Consider the following 13,390-nt stretch of genomic DNA (forward strand, 5'->3'; position numbering starts at 1 on the left):
AAGCAATTTGGTGTTCTCCCAGACCCCTGAACCAAATGGCTGATTATGGCATTAACAATGTTTTTGATTTACAGAAGTAATAACTGTAGTCTATTAAATTACAGTGACTTAAAAGTACACTCTGTATAGTTTTGTAGTTCAACTTCATGAACAAAATGTTCAGCTATATGCTGAAATAAGCTTGAATTATAGCTTGCAACTGTATCTGATATCCTGAGCCACTTAATGAAAAGAGCATTTACTAGTAGTGCAAGACAAGAGAAGTACATTTATAAGAATAGCATTTCAGATTGACAGTTTTCTTGATTAATAAGTGGAATAGGTTGAAGAGAATGCAATGATACATGTAGTGGATTTGATACATAACCATTAAAAGTTAATTTTTTCTTTGACTACACTGTGTTCAACGATGCATTAGAAAGGTTTGTCTTAATAATTTGAGAGTATCATATTTGGGCCAGATTAGAGAACATATTGATAACAGGGATTTTGTTAATTCTGGTAGCTGATGTTTATGACAACTTGCCTAAAAGAAAAAAAAAATCTTTAATAGTGTTATTTTCCTGAACTTTTCCACTAAATTACATTGTTTTACCATTTACTATACATGCTGCTTTATTTTCAAGTAATCATAAGAACGTTATCCAGTTATTCATTATGTAATTTTGTTTATCATTACCATTAGTATAATGATGTAAATATATTTGTTAACTGGGCAATTTGAGGTTTAGTATCTACACAAATATATACATGTGTTTGAAAAATCCTGTGGCTGTGCATAATTTCACTATAGTGTAATCAGGACATAGGTAATTAAGTAAGCTTGTCTTTATATAAAAAACATTTAGCCTCACTAGACTTAGCTATTTTGGCTGTAGCCTACACATGTTTTTCTTTAATGTATTATTAGGAAAAGAAGAAGAAGGTTATTACTTCTCTTGAGGTGTCCCATTATTCATATAACCAGTGAGTTTCCTGAATGTTTGAGAGACTACCCAGAATCTTGTCCACAGGTGCTCTGTTTGCTATGGGCCACATTATTTATAGAAGTATAGTCTGTGACATCCATTACACCTGCCTCCACCTCATTGTGTTAGTGTGGCAAACATGTTGAAGTGGCTATTTATCGTAGATATGTTAGAGGGCCAACAAAAGCACAGTTAGTTTAAGGTTTTTGTTGGAGGTGTAATGATAACAACTGGACCATTTAATAAATGATGCACAATCGCGTTGCCGTAAAAAAATCAGCCGCGGTGTTATCGCGAGAACGTCTTTCCCGGATTTCCGGTGGGCTTACTATTTGTGTGCGAGAGGACGGAGAGAGCTGTTGTTCTCGATTTGGCAAATTTTCGAGTGGTACTTGAATGCTTACGGTTTTTGGAGGTCAAGATCAAGTATAAAGAGGTAAGATTAAATATCAATCCTTAGTTTTTGTGATTTACACCATCGGCCGGTCCTTGCTAGCATTAGCCGTCGTGCGTTACGTTTACGTCGACGAAAGAGGGCCGAAATACCTAGCTAGCCTCTGACCATTTAAGCTAGCGTTACTTTCAGCTTGTAACATCATATATCATGTTTACTGTCGATGTTGAGTAATACAGGTTTCACTCATTACACGTTTAATGTAACTCTCTAAGAGGTTGTACTGTTTGTGTGTTGCTAATGTAAGGTAACCTGCTAATTTACGATGTTTAACGTTATCTTTAGCCTTTCACAAATGCTAATCCAGCTCTTCAGAAAACAGTAGAAAACAGTCTAACGGTGCTTTTGCCACACAGATGTCGGAAGACTTAGTGAAACAGTTGAGCAGCTACAAAGCTCAGCTGCAGCAAGTAGAAGTTGCCTTGTCTACTGATCCAGAAAATGAAGACCTCCTTAAACTCCAGAAAGACTTGCAGGTTTGTTGGTTTCTGTCAATAAAATACATTAGTTCTGATGGATTTTTGGTAGTTGGGTAATCGTTTGTCATATTTTAAATAAACGTCATATTGAGTAAATACGCAATACTTCAGCTTCTCAAATATGAGGATATGATGTTTTTCTTTGTCTTGATGATAAGCAATTTATGCCTTTTAAAATTTTGCACTGTCAATCAAAACATTTGGAGAAGTCATTTAGACGTGAAAACTTTTAGCTGGCACTCTCACTTTTGTGTTATTTTATGGTCAAGTTATAAATATTTAATTGTAATAATATATATCCATCCATAAATGTAATTAGTTATATGGGTCAAATTATTACTGCTTTGGGCAGTGAAACAGATTGGGCAACAACTTCATGAATGTACTTGATGACTAAAGTTTTCCTGGGGGAAAATTGCCTCCTAGAACATCTGACTCCGTTTTTGTGTTTTTTCTACAGGAAGTCATCGATTTGACAAAAGACCTCCTGACCTCACAGCCCAGTGATGGTGCTTCCACCACTGACGGCTCAGACATAGTCCCATTGAAGCACGGCTGGAAAGTGGGGGACAGGTGTATGGCTGTGTGGAGTCAGGACTCACAGTGAGTGTCACCAACCTCTTATGAAATTATTACATTCAGCTACAACCTTATAACACTACAATTGTTTTTATTTGCCTCAGAATAATGGTTTATAGATTAGGTTCTACAAGTTTATGTTAGTGTTCATCCTAGATGTTTAAGTTTGTCCATCACTTTATACAAAATCATCTGCCAAACAAATACATTTAAATATTGCTCAATAATCAGTGGTTCAGTGTCTCTGAGCCTATAAAGTTGTGGATAATTTTTTTTTCATGAGCAAGCATATGCTATTCAGAAAAATTATTAGAAAATGTAAGAATACAACTTTACACAGCAAAGGTATGAGTTGACATTAGAGATTGCATAGAAATACTTAGTCCTGAAGTATACTTGTTATATGTAATACATGAAAATTATGTTGTGGTTTACTGAAGACAAATACTTTGAGCAAACTGATTTTATATTCATGCACATTTGACACTTAAAGGAGTTGAAGTAAGTTTGAGGGAAAATGATTGGTAATTCACAATAATAGAAAATCCTCTAAGAATACCCCATAATCACACCAGATTCATTTATCGGTAACTATTATATCATTTAACTTTAGCTTTCTTAGTAGAGCTTGAGTCTTTGGCTCATACTCACCTGCTTACAGATGTGATTCTTTGGCAGGGTGTATGAGGCTGAGATTGAGGAGATAGACCACGAGAACGGCACTGCAGCCATTACCTTCACTGGATACGGGAATGCTGAAGTGATCCCTTTGCAAAACCTCAAAGCAGTAGAGGAGGGGAAACGTTTGGATGAGGATGGGAGTATGAAGCCCAAATCAAGGTATGATTTAAAAAAAAAAAAACAAAAAAAACACTCTCACTCACCCAAATTTCATATACATAATTGTGTTTAAACCATGTTCGTTGATGTTTTAAGGAGAATACATGGCCAGTCTCTGGCTTTACTTATTTGAGCCAAAATTGCGGTAATAGGCAGTGAGTTGGGCTGCCACACACAACCAACAGAGCTCCCCTTCATTTCTGTTGAACTCCAGGCTTTGGTCTGTATAACTGACTAGTACCTTTTTGAAGTTCTATATAATTGTTCAAACTGGTGAGCGCAATAGTATTCAGTATTACATGGGTGAATTTGATAATCAGGCGTTCCAAGGTGACTGCAGTTTTCTTTTTCACGTAACCATCAAAAAAAAAAAGCCTACTAATCAAAAAAAGCACTTTGCTTTTTAGCTGATGTCCTAATTAGATATTTGAACAGGAAAGTCTTATTGTTATTTTGTTATTCTAGAAACATGTTTTTTCTAAGGTAACCACAAAATCAGTTTCTGATTTCAGACTTTGAGTTGGCAGTTTGGTAGTGCAGTTTTAGAATCACCTTCAACCTGCTGGTTGGAAATTATATTAACATGCAAAACCCACAGTACCTCTGTTTGAACTTTTTTTTTTCTCCCTCTTTCACTTTGTTTCACAGATTTAAAAGTGACACTTAACTTCTATGCACACCTTAATGAATGAGACCTATTGGTGATAGCTCCGGTACAGTTTCATTGACTTAACATATGGCCAAATGGTTCCATTAATGCAGTTTTGCAGTTACACTATATGTTAGACCCATTAATTTAATTTCAAATTTCTAGCATTTTTGCGGTTAAATTTGTATATAATAGACAAGATTTTAATGTTTCTTTTCCCTTAATGTGTTTGTAGGAAAGAGCAGATAGCAGAGCAAAGAGAGTACAAGAAGAAAAAAGCCCAGAAGAAGGTACAGAGGATGAAGGAGTTGGAGCAAGAGAGGGAGGAGCAAAAGTCAAAGTGGCAACAGTTCAACAACAAAGCCTACTCAAAGAATAAGAAAGGACAGGTATGTTGTTTTTTTTCTGGGTTTTATTGTTTGTTTGTTTTTTTTTTTGTTTTTGTGGGCTGCATATACAAATGTGTTAGTGTACCTTTTTATAAATTAAGAGTATAGTGGATGCTGTGTGTATCTGTCAAGATACTCAGTAAACTGCATTTTGAGTTATTCTGTCTCAATTATTGGAGTGCCAACCGACCCATAAAGCTGAGATTTGAGCTCCTTATAGAATCACTTTCTAGTATCAAAATGCAGTTGTATAAAACATAATAGGAAACTTTTAAAGTCACTATGACACAAATTGCCATTAAAATTCAGAATGCTAGCAAGCAGCAGATCCAGATATGAGTTATTTGTCACATCGTCACATCCACTTAATTGTATGTATTCGAAATTAGTGACACTATCTATGAATTGCCACTGGAAGAAAGCAGCAGATACTGTTGTATATACTGATGAAAGTCCTCTAATATTATTTTATATTTGTGTCCATTAATAATGGCTTCTGACTTTTTTTTTTTCCTCTTCTCCCCCCTTAGGTAAAAAGGAGCATATTTGCATCACCAGAAAGTGTAAATGGAAAGGTAGGAGTGGGAACATGTGGTATTGCAGACAAGCCTATGACCCAATACCATGACACATCAAAATACAATGTCAGACATTTAATGCCACAGTGACGTAATATATTCTGTATATAATAATCCACTGTATACTAGCTGTATCAGTGCTTTCCATTGTGTTTATACCTGAATTACATTTCTGAAGTAAAGGAAGCTTTGAAAGGAATTGCTTGTACACCATTGTTTGGAAATATTCATGTAGTTTTCTTATATATTGTGTTGGTACAACAAAGCATCAAAAAAAAGGGAGGGTGGCCCACTCAGTGGGGGGACCCACTCCTGTATAGTTTGCTTTTTGTGTTTAGGTTCAACTGAGGCCAAAATACCTGCTAAGATGTGTATTAAATATACACCTTTAGATTTGATGTGTAAATTTGGGGCTGTATTTTAAACACTGACCGTTTCTTTTCTGAACATCAGTAATGGTGTTGATTTGAGATGACTCGGTTTATTGTCATTTCTGTACATATAACAGTGAAATAAACATTGTTTTATTTTCTGTTTTTTAAAGTGCTTCCACCTCATTTGACTCTTTTTTTTTTTTTTTTTTTTTTTTTTTTTTTTTTTTTTTTGGTAGTTTAGTTTTGTCTGGTCCTGTAGGTGGCAGCAAACACTTGTACCATCATTAATAAAGCCATGCCATGAACATTTAAGTGGCAACTGTTCAAGCAGCCTCTTTCCCCATTAATGCCATTCATTTCTTTCCCCCAGCTTTCTTAGTTAAGGATGCCATATCTACAGTGTTATTAAAATATGTTTTCAATAACCAAAGTTAAGCCTTTGGAAACAAATGCAATGTGTAAGTGTAATGCAATACCTGAGAATAGACAAAAAAAATGACAACACTTCATTGGGGGAGTAAAGGTTTATTAAGATTCTAGGATCAGGTGTAACAATGTATTAACAGGGGACCAGCAGCACGATTTGCAAAAAAGTCACCTTGAATGGCTGATTAAGCACAAGAGAAAACATTCTGGAGTGTGCTTCAAAATACTTCCTTAACGTAAGTCTTTTTTGTAGTGCATTTTAGTTTCCCAAACTGGTTGGGGGGAGATGTGGGGGTGGGGGAAGACCTGTAAAAAGTAACTTTGTGCAAGAGTCATATGCGTATCTTAAGACACAATTTGGTGGTGATCTAATTAGGCCTTGGGGCACAAAAATGTAGATACATGGTCATTTTGAAATGTCTTATTTGGTTTCATGGATTCAAATGTCAGCAGCGCAACTCTATTAAATATACATTAAATTATTACTGGGAAGCCTCCAAATTGAAAGGATTTCAGCTTGTAATTTTTCTGTTACAATACAGAAAGACTGAATATTAAACATTTCAGTTTAAACCAAAATTAGTGTTCTGTAGTGTTTGTTGGTCATGCTACAGACATTTTTACAAGATTTGTCAATCCAAAGCACTTTACATGATTAGAAAGGCTACATTCATTACACATGCACCATAGTTTCATTTTACTGCTGTTTAACTGATACCACAGTTAAGAGAAGTGGAAAACGAGCCAACTGTAATTTGGTATTGGACGGACAGAGTAATGTGCTAAACAAAGCTAATGTTGAAGATAGAGAAACTAGATGCATTATTGCTTGGACCTTGTGCTTGGACAAGTGCGGGATAGCTTATTACTATCTGAATAAAATTAAATCGAATTTGCACACAGCATAAAAGAGATGTCATTCTTTGGACAAAATACCATTACGTAATGCATTACGCCGGTAGCACTGTATACGCTATTGTGGGGATTCATTTCATGTCAAGTATTTTAGTATTTTTATTTTATTTTTTTAACACTAACAAAACATTGGACAAAATTTTAACAGCAGAGCTTTTTTTTTCAGGCATGGCCAAGACCTAGCTACAATACAATTAAATATACCAAAAATAAATACTATAATCATAGCAAAATAAATTAGGACAACTAGGGTGGTCTCCACCACCTGTGTGGATATGACTGTGTTTCAGTCAAGAGGGACACCACATAGATCAGTGATAGTCCTAAAGCAGGAGTTAGAGAAGTGTAATAAACATTTTGGAATGCAGACAATGTAGCCCTTGCCACTGGCTTATACACTGACAAGAATTGTCATCTGGATATATCATCCAATAAAAAAGGGCAATGCTTTTACAAGGCAAACGTTCCCAATGGTGAGCTTTTAGCTGGTATTGGGTTTTTGTGTTTATGCTGGTTTCAGAGGATCACTTGACTAAATGTAGTTTTCCCTTTAGTGCTTGACTAATGAGGTCACGGGTCCTCTACAGGATCTGTATTGAGTGCAGGTATGGTTAATTCAAGCTGGTAGTAGGTAAAGGGACGATCATAATGATTAGTTTAATCAAGTTGAAAATGAGGAAACTTTATATTGCCAGAGATGCTAAATTTGTGTCTGTTGTGTAAAATGTAGTGGAGCCCCTTGGTTTAAAGGAGATTTTTTAACATTTTTGACTTGAATTTAAGGCTGGTTCTTGTGAGAACTAGATGTTTCATTTGTCAGGTAAAGATGGGATTGAGGCTGGTTCTTCTGAAGACAGTGAAACTAAACTGCAAGGGGGAATGGAGCTCTAGGCTGGTACTTGGAAAGTTGAAAGCCATAAAAGACTTCAGCTCAAGTGAAATAAGTGGGCTGGTACTTTAAGCAGAGAAGGGCAGTTTTAGACTGCATGTGGAATAGCCCTCATCACTGGCTGAGCTCTGTCGGCTGCTGTGGTCATCCAGGTCACTTGCACCACTGGTGCTTACACTGTCCATTTCTCCATGGGAGAACTCAGTGCTTTCCACATCAACTTCAATTTCCTCTGCTCAAAAACAAAACAGAGAAGTATAAATTAATTCTCTGAAACATCCATGGTCTAAATATTTGAAATTGTGTTTGGTTAAAGTCTTTATGGTGACAGATACCTTTAACAAATAAGATTTAGAAGCACAAACCTCTGTCTGACTCTGAGCGATCAGAGTCCATCCTGGAGCTCAGGCTGTCCATACGGACCCTCTCCCTCTCTTCATGAGTCTGCAGCTGGGCTAGCTGTCTTTGCAGGTGCCTCTGCTCTCTCTCTAAGGTTTCCAGCTGGTGTTGACTCTTCCGGTCCATCTCTTCAAGTTTCTGTAAATAAGGAAATGCATAAGAGTTAATTGTATGTTGTTTTGTGGAAAATTAACAATAATCATTATGTGCAATGTGTGGGAATTTGATGTGACGCAGTTGGTGTTTATGTAAATAATTTTGTATTCAATTCCACCATTATGGCTACATCTCTCTAGATGTTACTAATATTATCTTGATATAGTATATATAGCAATATAACTGAAATATATGCATGGTAGACGTCTCATATGCAGTGATGTGATGTTAGCTGGTGTGTCCGTGGGAGGTGGATAACGAAAGATTACTGTATGGAAAAGGTAGAATAATAGGTTTATAGGTTAAGGTATACAAGTTAATATAAAGATCATCTTGTCTTGCCGTTGGCAGGAACATCTATGATTTATTCTTGTTTGTGCTAACTAATTTGCCTGGAGATGAACTATAAAACACAATTTCAGTTAAAAAAACAGTTATAAACATTGAGATATGCTGCAATGTATCAGATGTCATGCATTATTCATTTTCTGTCTGCCATGTTGATTTTCTAAATTACTGCATCACATTACGTTGATTTTTTTTTTTTTCTACTTAGAAGCCAACCTTGCATAAACAGGACATCATTAGTTGCTTGTATATCAATAACATTGGAAGAATTATTTCAACTGTTATCCTCTCATACCAAAATATACTGTGTATATATATATATATATATATATATATATATATATTTAAATCCTAAAGTCAGGATTTTGTTGCTAGTCCTATTAAATGTTTGAAGAGGCATTTACGATTCCTACTGTCAAAAATGCATTTAAATTAATTATCTTTTCAATATAATGTGTTACAGTGTGAAAGAGAGAGTAGCATTTATCTGTGCTTTTCTTGTGTCACAGTACAGGATGTTTTTTTTTTTAACTTCCTGTAGCCGTGAGCTTCATGCTGGCTGCACCTGTTCCAGCCTTTTACATTACTATACAACCACTGGTTCCAAAAATACAACACAGCGGCATTCAGAAGCCCAATTTCCTGGACTCAAACAAGCAAGTCCAAAGTCAACACTTGACATCATAGGTACTTTGTCCATTACACCCCACTGTGATAAACTTCCACAGACTGCTGCCAAGACTACTTTCATATTGCAGCCTTCAACCATCCATTAGCTGCTTTGTATTGCTAGGGTCTTATGTACTGCACTCTTGAAAATCAAATATTTCCCTCAAAAATATCTGGCTTAGATTGTAGCCCATTAGGGGAATCAAAGTGTTGAGTTTTGAATGCTTTGACACTACACAATCATTTGAGCTTATTGTTAGGCTCATGTAGTTTATAAACACAGTGGTCCATTCAAGCAGGGAGGTCTAACAATCCACTGCTCTCAAGACCAAAAGTCAGTGTGTTATTCTCACATTATCCCATAATGTGAAATACACAAGACCTAATCCAAGACTCACCAAGGCTCAAAACAGCCTTGACAATATCCCTGGAGAATTTCTTCAAATGGAAAGAAAAACTGAAATAATCAAGCTGCAGCCATAATGTCCTAATAGTGAGGCCAGAGTGCCTTAAGGTGTAGTTCATTCACAGCTTTCTGTGTAGACAGTGGAGCGGCACTATGATCTGTGACCTGATTGGCGGTAAAATATTGGTGCAGCACAGCAGTTATCTTGAGGAAAAACATGAGACTGTGGGCCACCAAGGGTGAGAGCTAGGAGACAATACCATTTCATTTTAAAAATGAAAAGCAGAATCAGTATATTGACAGGTAAGGCTAATGTGTTGTAAGCCATCACTATGGATTCACACTGAATCCCACAAAGGAATCAAAAGAATATTACGACCCTCATTTGTACAGTATATTAAAGTTATCTTCTGTAGTAGTATAGATCTAATTTTGCTGTCAATTTAACTTACATCAATTGATTTTCTCAAGGGAGCAGCCAGATCTTAATTCTAAGTGTTTCTATGTTATATGCACAAATTTACTTTTTGCTACTTAGAGTTTTCATTACCTCAAGGTCTGTCTTAGACTACCATACCTTGATATGTGCTTTGGCCTTGTTGAGCAGTCCCAACGTGGTGTGCCGACTGCAGTCCGGTCCCAGAGGGATGAGGGACTTCAACTTTTCCAAACATAGGCGGAGATGTGCTCGTCTGTGTGAGGAGACACAATCAAGTCGGGTCATTTCTCTTGAGAGACAGGATACATGAGGCAATATGCTTAATAGAGCAATGATGGGAAATACATGACAGAAAACTGAAAGATGAATTCCTAGACTAATGTATTCTTGTCTTCTATACTGATCTTGATTAAATCAGACAATAATCTTATTCAATTTGATTAGTATTGTTATAGTTAAGACAAATAATTATTGGATTGGTCCTGATCAATATTAATTAGGATACCATTAACCCATCTATGATGAGCAATGTAATGATAAAAGTATTTGGGCACTGATTGATCTGTTTATCCATTTTGCTAGTTGGCCACACCACCTGAGTCCTTCGCAGTTATGTATGAAACTGCTGGGTCCAGATTAAAAAGCTGCTGAGGTCAGCCCAAAAGCCAGTTTCTGACTGACCAAGGCCTCTAGGCCTATGTACTGAATGAATGCAGAAACTGGCAAAGGACACTCACTCACTATCCTTTCAAATAATGGAATTAAATGTAGGTCAAGTTGTGATGTCATTTCTTTTCTCTGCATTGGCCACCATTTTGTAATAAAAAATAGTCTAATATGAAATAAGCTTGAAGATACCCATCATTTATCTTAAACTAAGATTCTTCCACACATGGCTGGACATTTAATTTTAGGATAAATGTGTCCTGGCATTTGTTTTATGCTCAAAGCAGATGCTGCCTCATCCTGTAGCACCAGAAGCAAGCTGCGATTTGCAGCTGAGAATGTCTCAGGAAGGAGCCCTGTTGTCTGGAAACAGACGGTTCCCATTTGCTGACTGGGGAAATGTCTGCATGTCCTCCAGGAACAGTGCTGCTACTGAGACTACATTACACCTCCCTATTATTTGCCTTGCAAAAGCCACACTGTTATCATATACTCTAGGTAAATTCCTAAATAATTGATAAAAATTCCTTTTCCAAGTCCTGTGATGATAATAGGCTGATTTATAAACCTACAGTATATATGCCTTGCTGAAGTGGCATGACAACATATTTAGCATGGAAAGCAAGATATGCAAATATGTAAAAATACAGAAAGCCTTTGGTTTATCAGCTTGAAGCTTCATTTTGAGACAGCTGGTTTATGAGACAAACTCTCTGTGTAGCTCATTTGCTACACCAGTTTAAAAACTGGACATTATTTCTCCCTCCTCTGTGTGACTTGTATGTGCTTTTTAGCAAATGTTGATTAAAAATAAGATAGAAACATAAATCTCAGATCACTGACCTAGTCGTAACATTTCACCATCTTTATCTTGTTCTTTTACAGGGCAATAGTCATACTACCCTCCATTCCCACTTTTCAGTACCATTTGTTTTTGCATAAACACGTGTACAAATGACCTCTCAAGTCTTATTTTACTCACCTATTTTTTTCCAGTTCATTGTGTGCTGATCTGTTGAAATTATAAACATGTAAACAAAACTGTTAGTCTTACTAATGCACAATATGACATATTACACAATAATGATTTTCATAATAAAGGTATGTCAGAGAGGATAAAATACATTTTGTAATATATATAATTGAGGACGAACATCATTTGATTTAAAGACCACGACATTGACCTACCTATTGTGAATATTGTCCAATTTCCTGTTTCTAAATTTACGTTGTTTCTGTTGATGTGTTGTCTGGGCTGCAGGGTATGTTGAAGCATACCCATGCTCACATTCTGGTGATGAAACAGATAAAGAGGATTAAATGTACAGTACTTTTCTTTTTTTTTTTTTTTTTTTACAAATGTGCTATGAGCAAAAAGCTTCACAAAGGCATGGATTTGCATTGTGATTGTGACCTCATTTTGGCCTGCATTTTAATTTACAGCTTAGTAAACCAGTGGTAACACTGGAACTGCACATTAATACAACCTCCATTTTTTTCCTTATTAATATTTAGGATTTAATCATATATAGGTCTTTCCTTATTTACAACAGCCCACATTAAATGGAAAAATCTTGAAAGTGGCCTTTGAGTAAGGTTTCAAACACATTTATATTCCACAGCATTTGTACTCTTAACTTCTGCCTACAGTACCCATAAACCCTCCCTCCCAGTAACATTCGACGTAAGGCATGAACCTGACCGTGATTGGCTACCTGCGATGACTCTCGCGCTGGGAACATGTTTCCTGACCAATGAAAACTTTACAATTTGTTCCATGTGGAAACCATGTGAACAACACATACAAGGAAGCAGCAGCTGCCCCTGAAAACCATAGCTGGATTTCGAATGACTGTTTTTTAAAAAAAGAGGAAATAAACTTTATATCGCAGTTTGTATATGTGAGAGGAACCATGAATGCAACATTTTTAGTGGAAAGGAATTATCGTGAGCAGAACTGTGATAAACTGAGATAGAAGCTTACAGGGAACACAAAAAACTGAAACCATTTTTGTCTAGCCTACTTATAATACACCAAATGTGCACACATGCACGTCTGTTGAGAATGATAAATACACTGAATCGTGCTTTTCTCATTTGAGGCCGCAAAGGTTTGCAAAAGACCACTTTTAATGGGAACTGATAATTTAGCTGCAGGCTGTTGTAATTATATATGTCTCTGGCGATGCAGTTGCTTCCAGAATGAAAAATGTAGGCAATTTTCCGACTTCTTTTCATATGGTCGTATTTTGTAAGTGCTAGCTCGATTAGACAGTAGCAGGTGAATGTCGGTGGCAGCTGTGGGGTCAGTTCATCTGTCCGCTGTGCGTCTTTTGTCGCCTTCGCCTCTATTGTTGTCTGCTCGGTGCATTACGTGTTAATATCCCCTACAGCCCGGATTTACTTACTTCCGTTGTTCTTCTCGATATTTTCTATGTAATTTGCTGCATCGAGCAGAACTTGCACGTTCTTCATAAAAGTGCCGATTTGGTCCATTGCGGAACATTTGGAGTATAAAACGTCGCTGAAAGAATAGTCGGACATTTCTCCGAAATCCTGCTGGTCCATGGATGCATCTGACTCCGACAGGACCTCCTCGGGTTTCAGCTGGCTGTGCTGTCGCATGTACTTTACCATTTTCACTTTAGCCTTTTTGGCTTTAACAGAGAAGCAGTGCTGAAATCTCTCTCCTTGTCCTGTCTGTGCACTGAGCGGATGACTGAAATGAACTAGGCTGGATGGAATTGCAGTCCTTAGACTCAGCCAC

General features: G+C 36.7%; 2 protein-coding genes across 2 annotated transcripts; one reads left to right on the forward strand and one right to left on the reverse strand.

Moving 5' to 3' along the window:
- The first annotated feature begins 1,256 nt into the window (after positions 1 to 1,256).
- smndc1 (survival motor neuron domain containing 1) lies at positions 1,257 to 5,482 on the forward strand. The gene is made up of 6 exons (XM_026309734.1): positions 1,257 to 1,404; positions 1,779 to 1,898; positions 2,362 to 2,504; positions 3,159 to 3,320; positions 4,205 to 4,358; positions 4,889 to 5,482. The coding sequence occupies exons 2-6, from the start codon at positions 1,779 to 1,781 to the stop codon at positions 5,024 to 5,026; spliced, it is 717 nt and encodes a 238-aa protein (XP_026165519.1). The 5' UTR covers positions 1,257 to 1,404; the 3' UTR covers positions 5,027 to 5,482.
- Positions 5,483 to 6,805: 1,323 nt separating this feature from the next.
- Positions 6,806 to 13,390, reverse strand: LOC113131950 (max-interacting protein 1-like). Its single transcript, XM_026309733.1, has 6 exons — positions 13,032 to 13,390; positions 11,812 to 11,914; positions 11,606 to 11,635; positions 10,096 to 10,210; positions 7,906 to 8,077; positions 6,806 to 7,772 (listed from the first exon to the last, which is right to left on the reverse strand). The coding sequence occupies exons 1-6, from the start codon at positions 13,258 to 13,260 to the stop codon at positions 7,609 to 7,611; spliced, it is 813 nt and encodes a 270-aa protein (XP_026165518.1). The 5' UTR covers positions 13,261 to 13,390; the 3' UTR covers positions 6,806 to 7,608.

The sequence above is a fragment of the Mastacembelus armatus genome, chromosome 15 (assembly GCF_900324485.2).
Source record: "Mastacembelus armatus chromosome 15, fMasArm1.2, whole genome shotgun sequence".
Classification (NCBI taxonomy): Eukaryota; Metazoa; Chordata; class Actinopteri; order Synbranchiformes; family Mastacembelidae; genus Mastacembelus; species Mastacembelus armatus.

Excerpts from the sequence above, each read along its gene's own strand:
- smndc1 (XM_026309734.1), top strand. The coding sequence starts at position 1,779 with ATGTCGGAAGACTTAGTGAAACAGTTGAGCAGCTACAAAGCTCAGCTG. Across the intron at positions 1,899-2,361 it reads AACTCCAGAAAGACTTGCAG|GAAGTCATCGATTTGACAAA; the intron begins GTTTGTTGGTTT and ends TTTTTTCTACAG. Across the intron at positions 3,321-4,204 it reads AGTATGAAGCCCAAATCAAG|GAAAGAGCAGATAGCAGAGC; the intron begins GTATGATTTAAA and ends ATGTGTTTGTAG.
- LOC113131950 (XM_026309733.1), bottom strand. The coding sequence starts at position 13,260 with ATGGTAAAGTACATGCGACAGCACAGCCAGCTGAAACCCGAGGAGGTC. Across the intron at positions 11,915-13,031 it reads TATCGAGAAGAACAACGGAA|AATGTGAGCATGGGTATGCT; the intron begins GTAAGTAAATCC and ends TTTCATCACCAG. Across the intron at positions 10,211-11,605 it reads AATGAACTGGAAAAAAATAG|ACGAGCACATCTCCGCCTAT; the intron begins GTGAGTAAAATA and ends CTCCTCACACAG.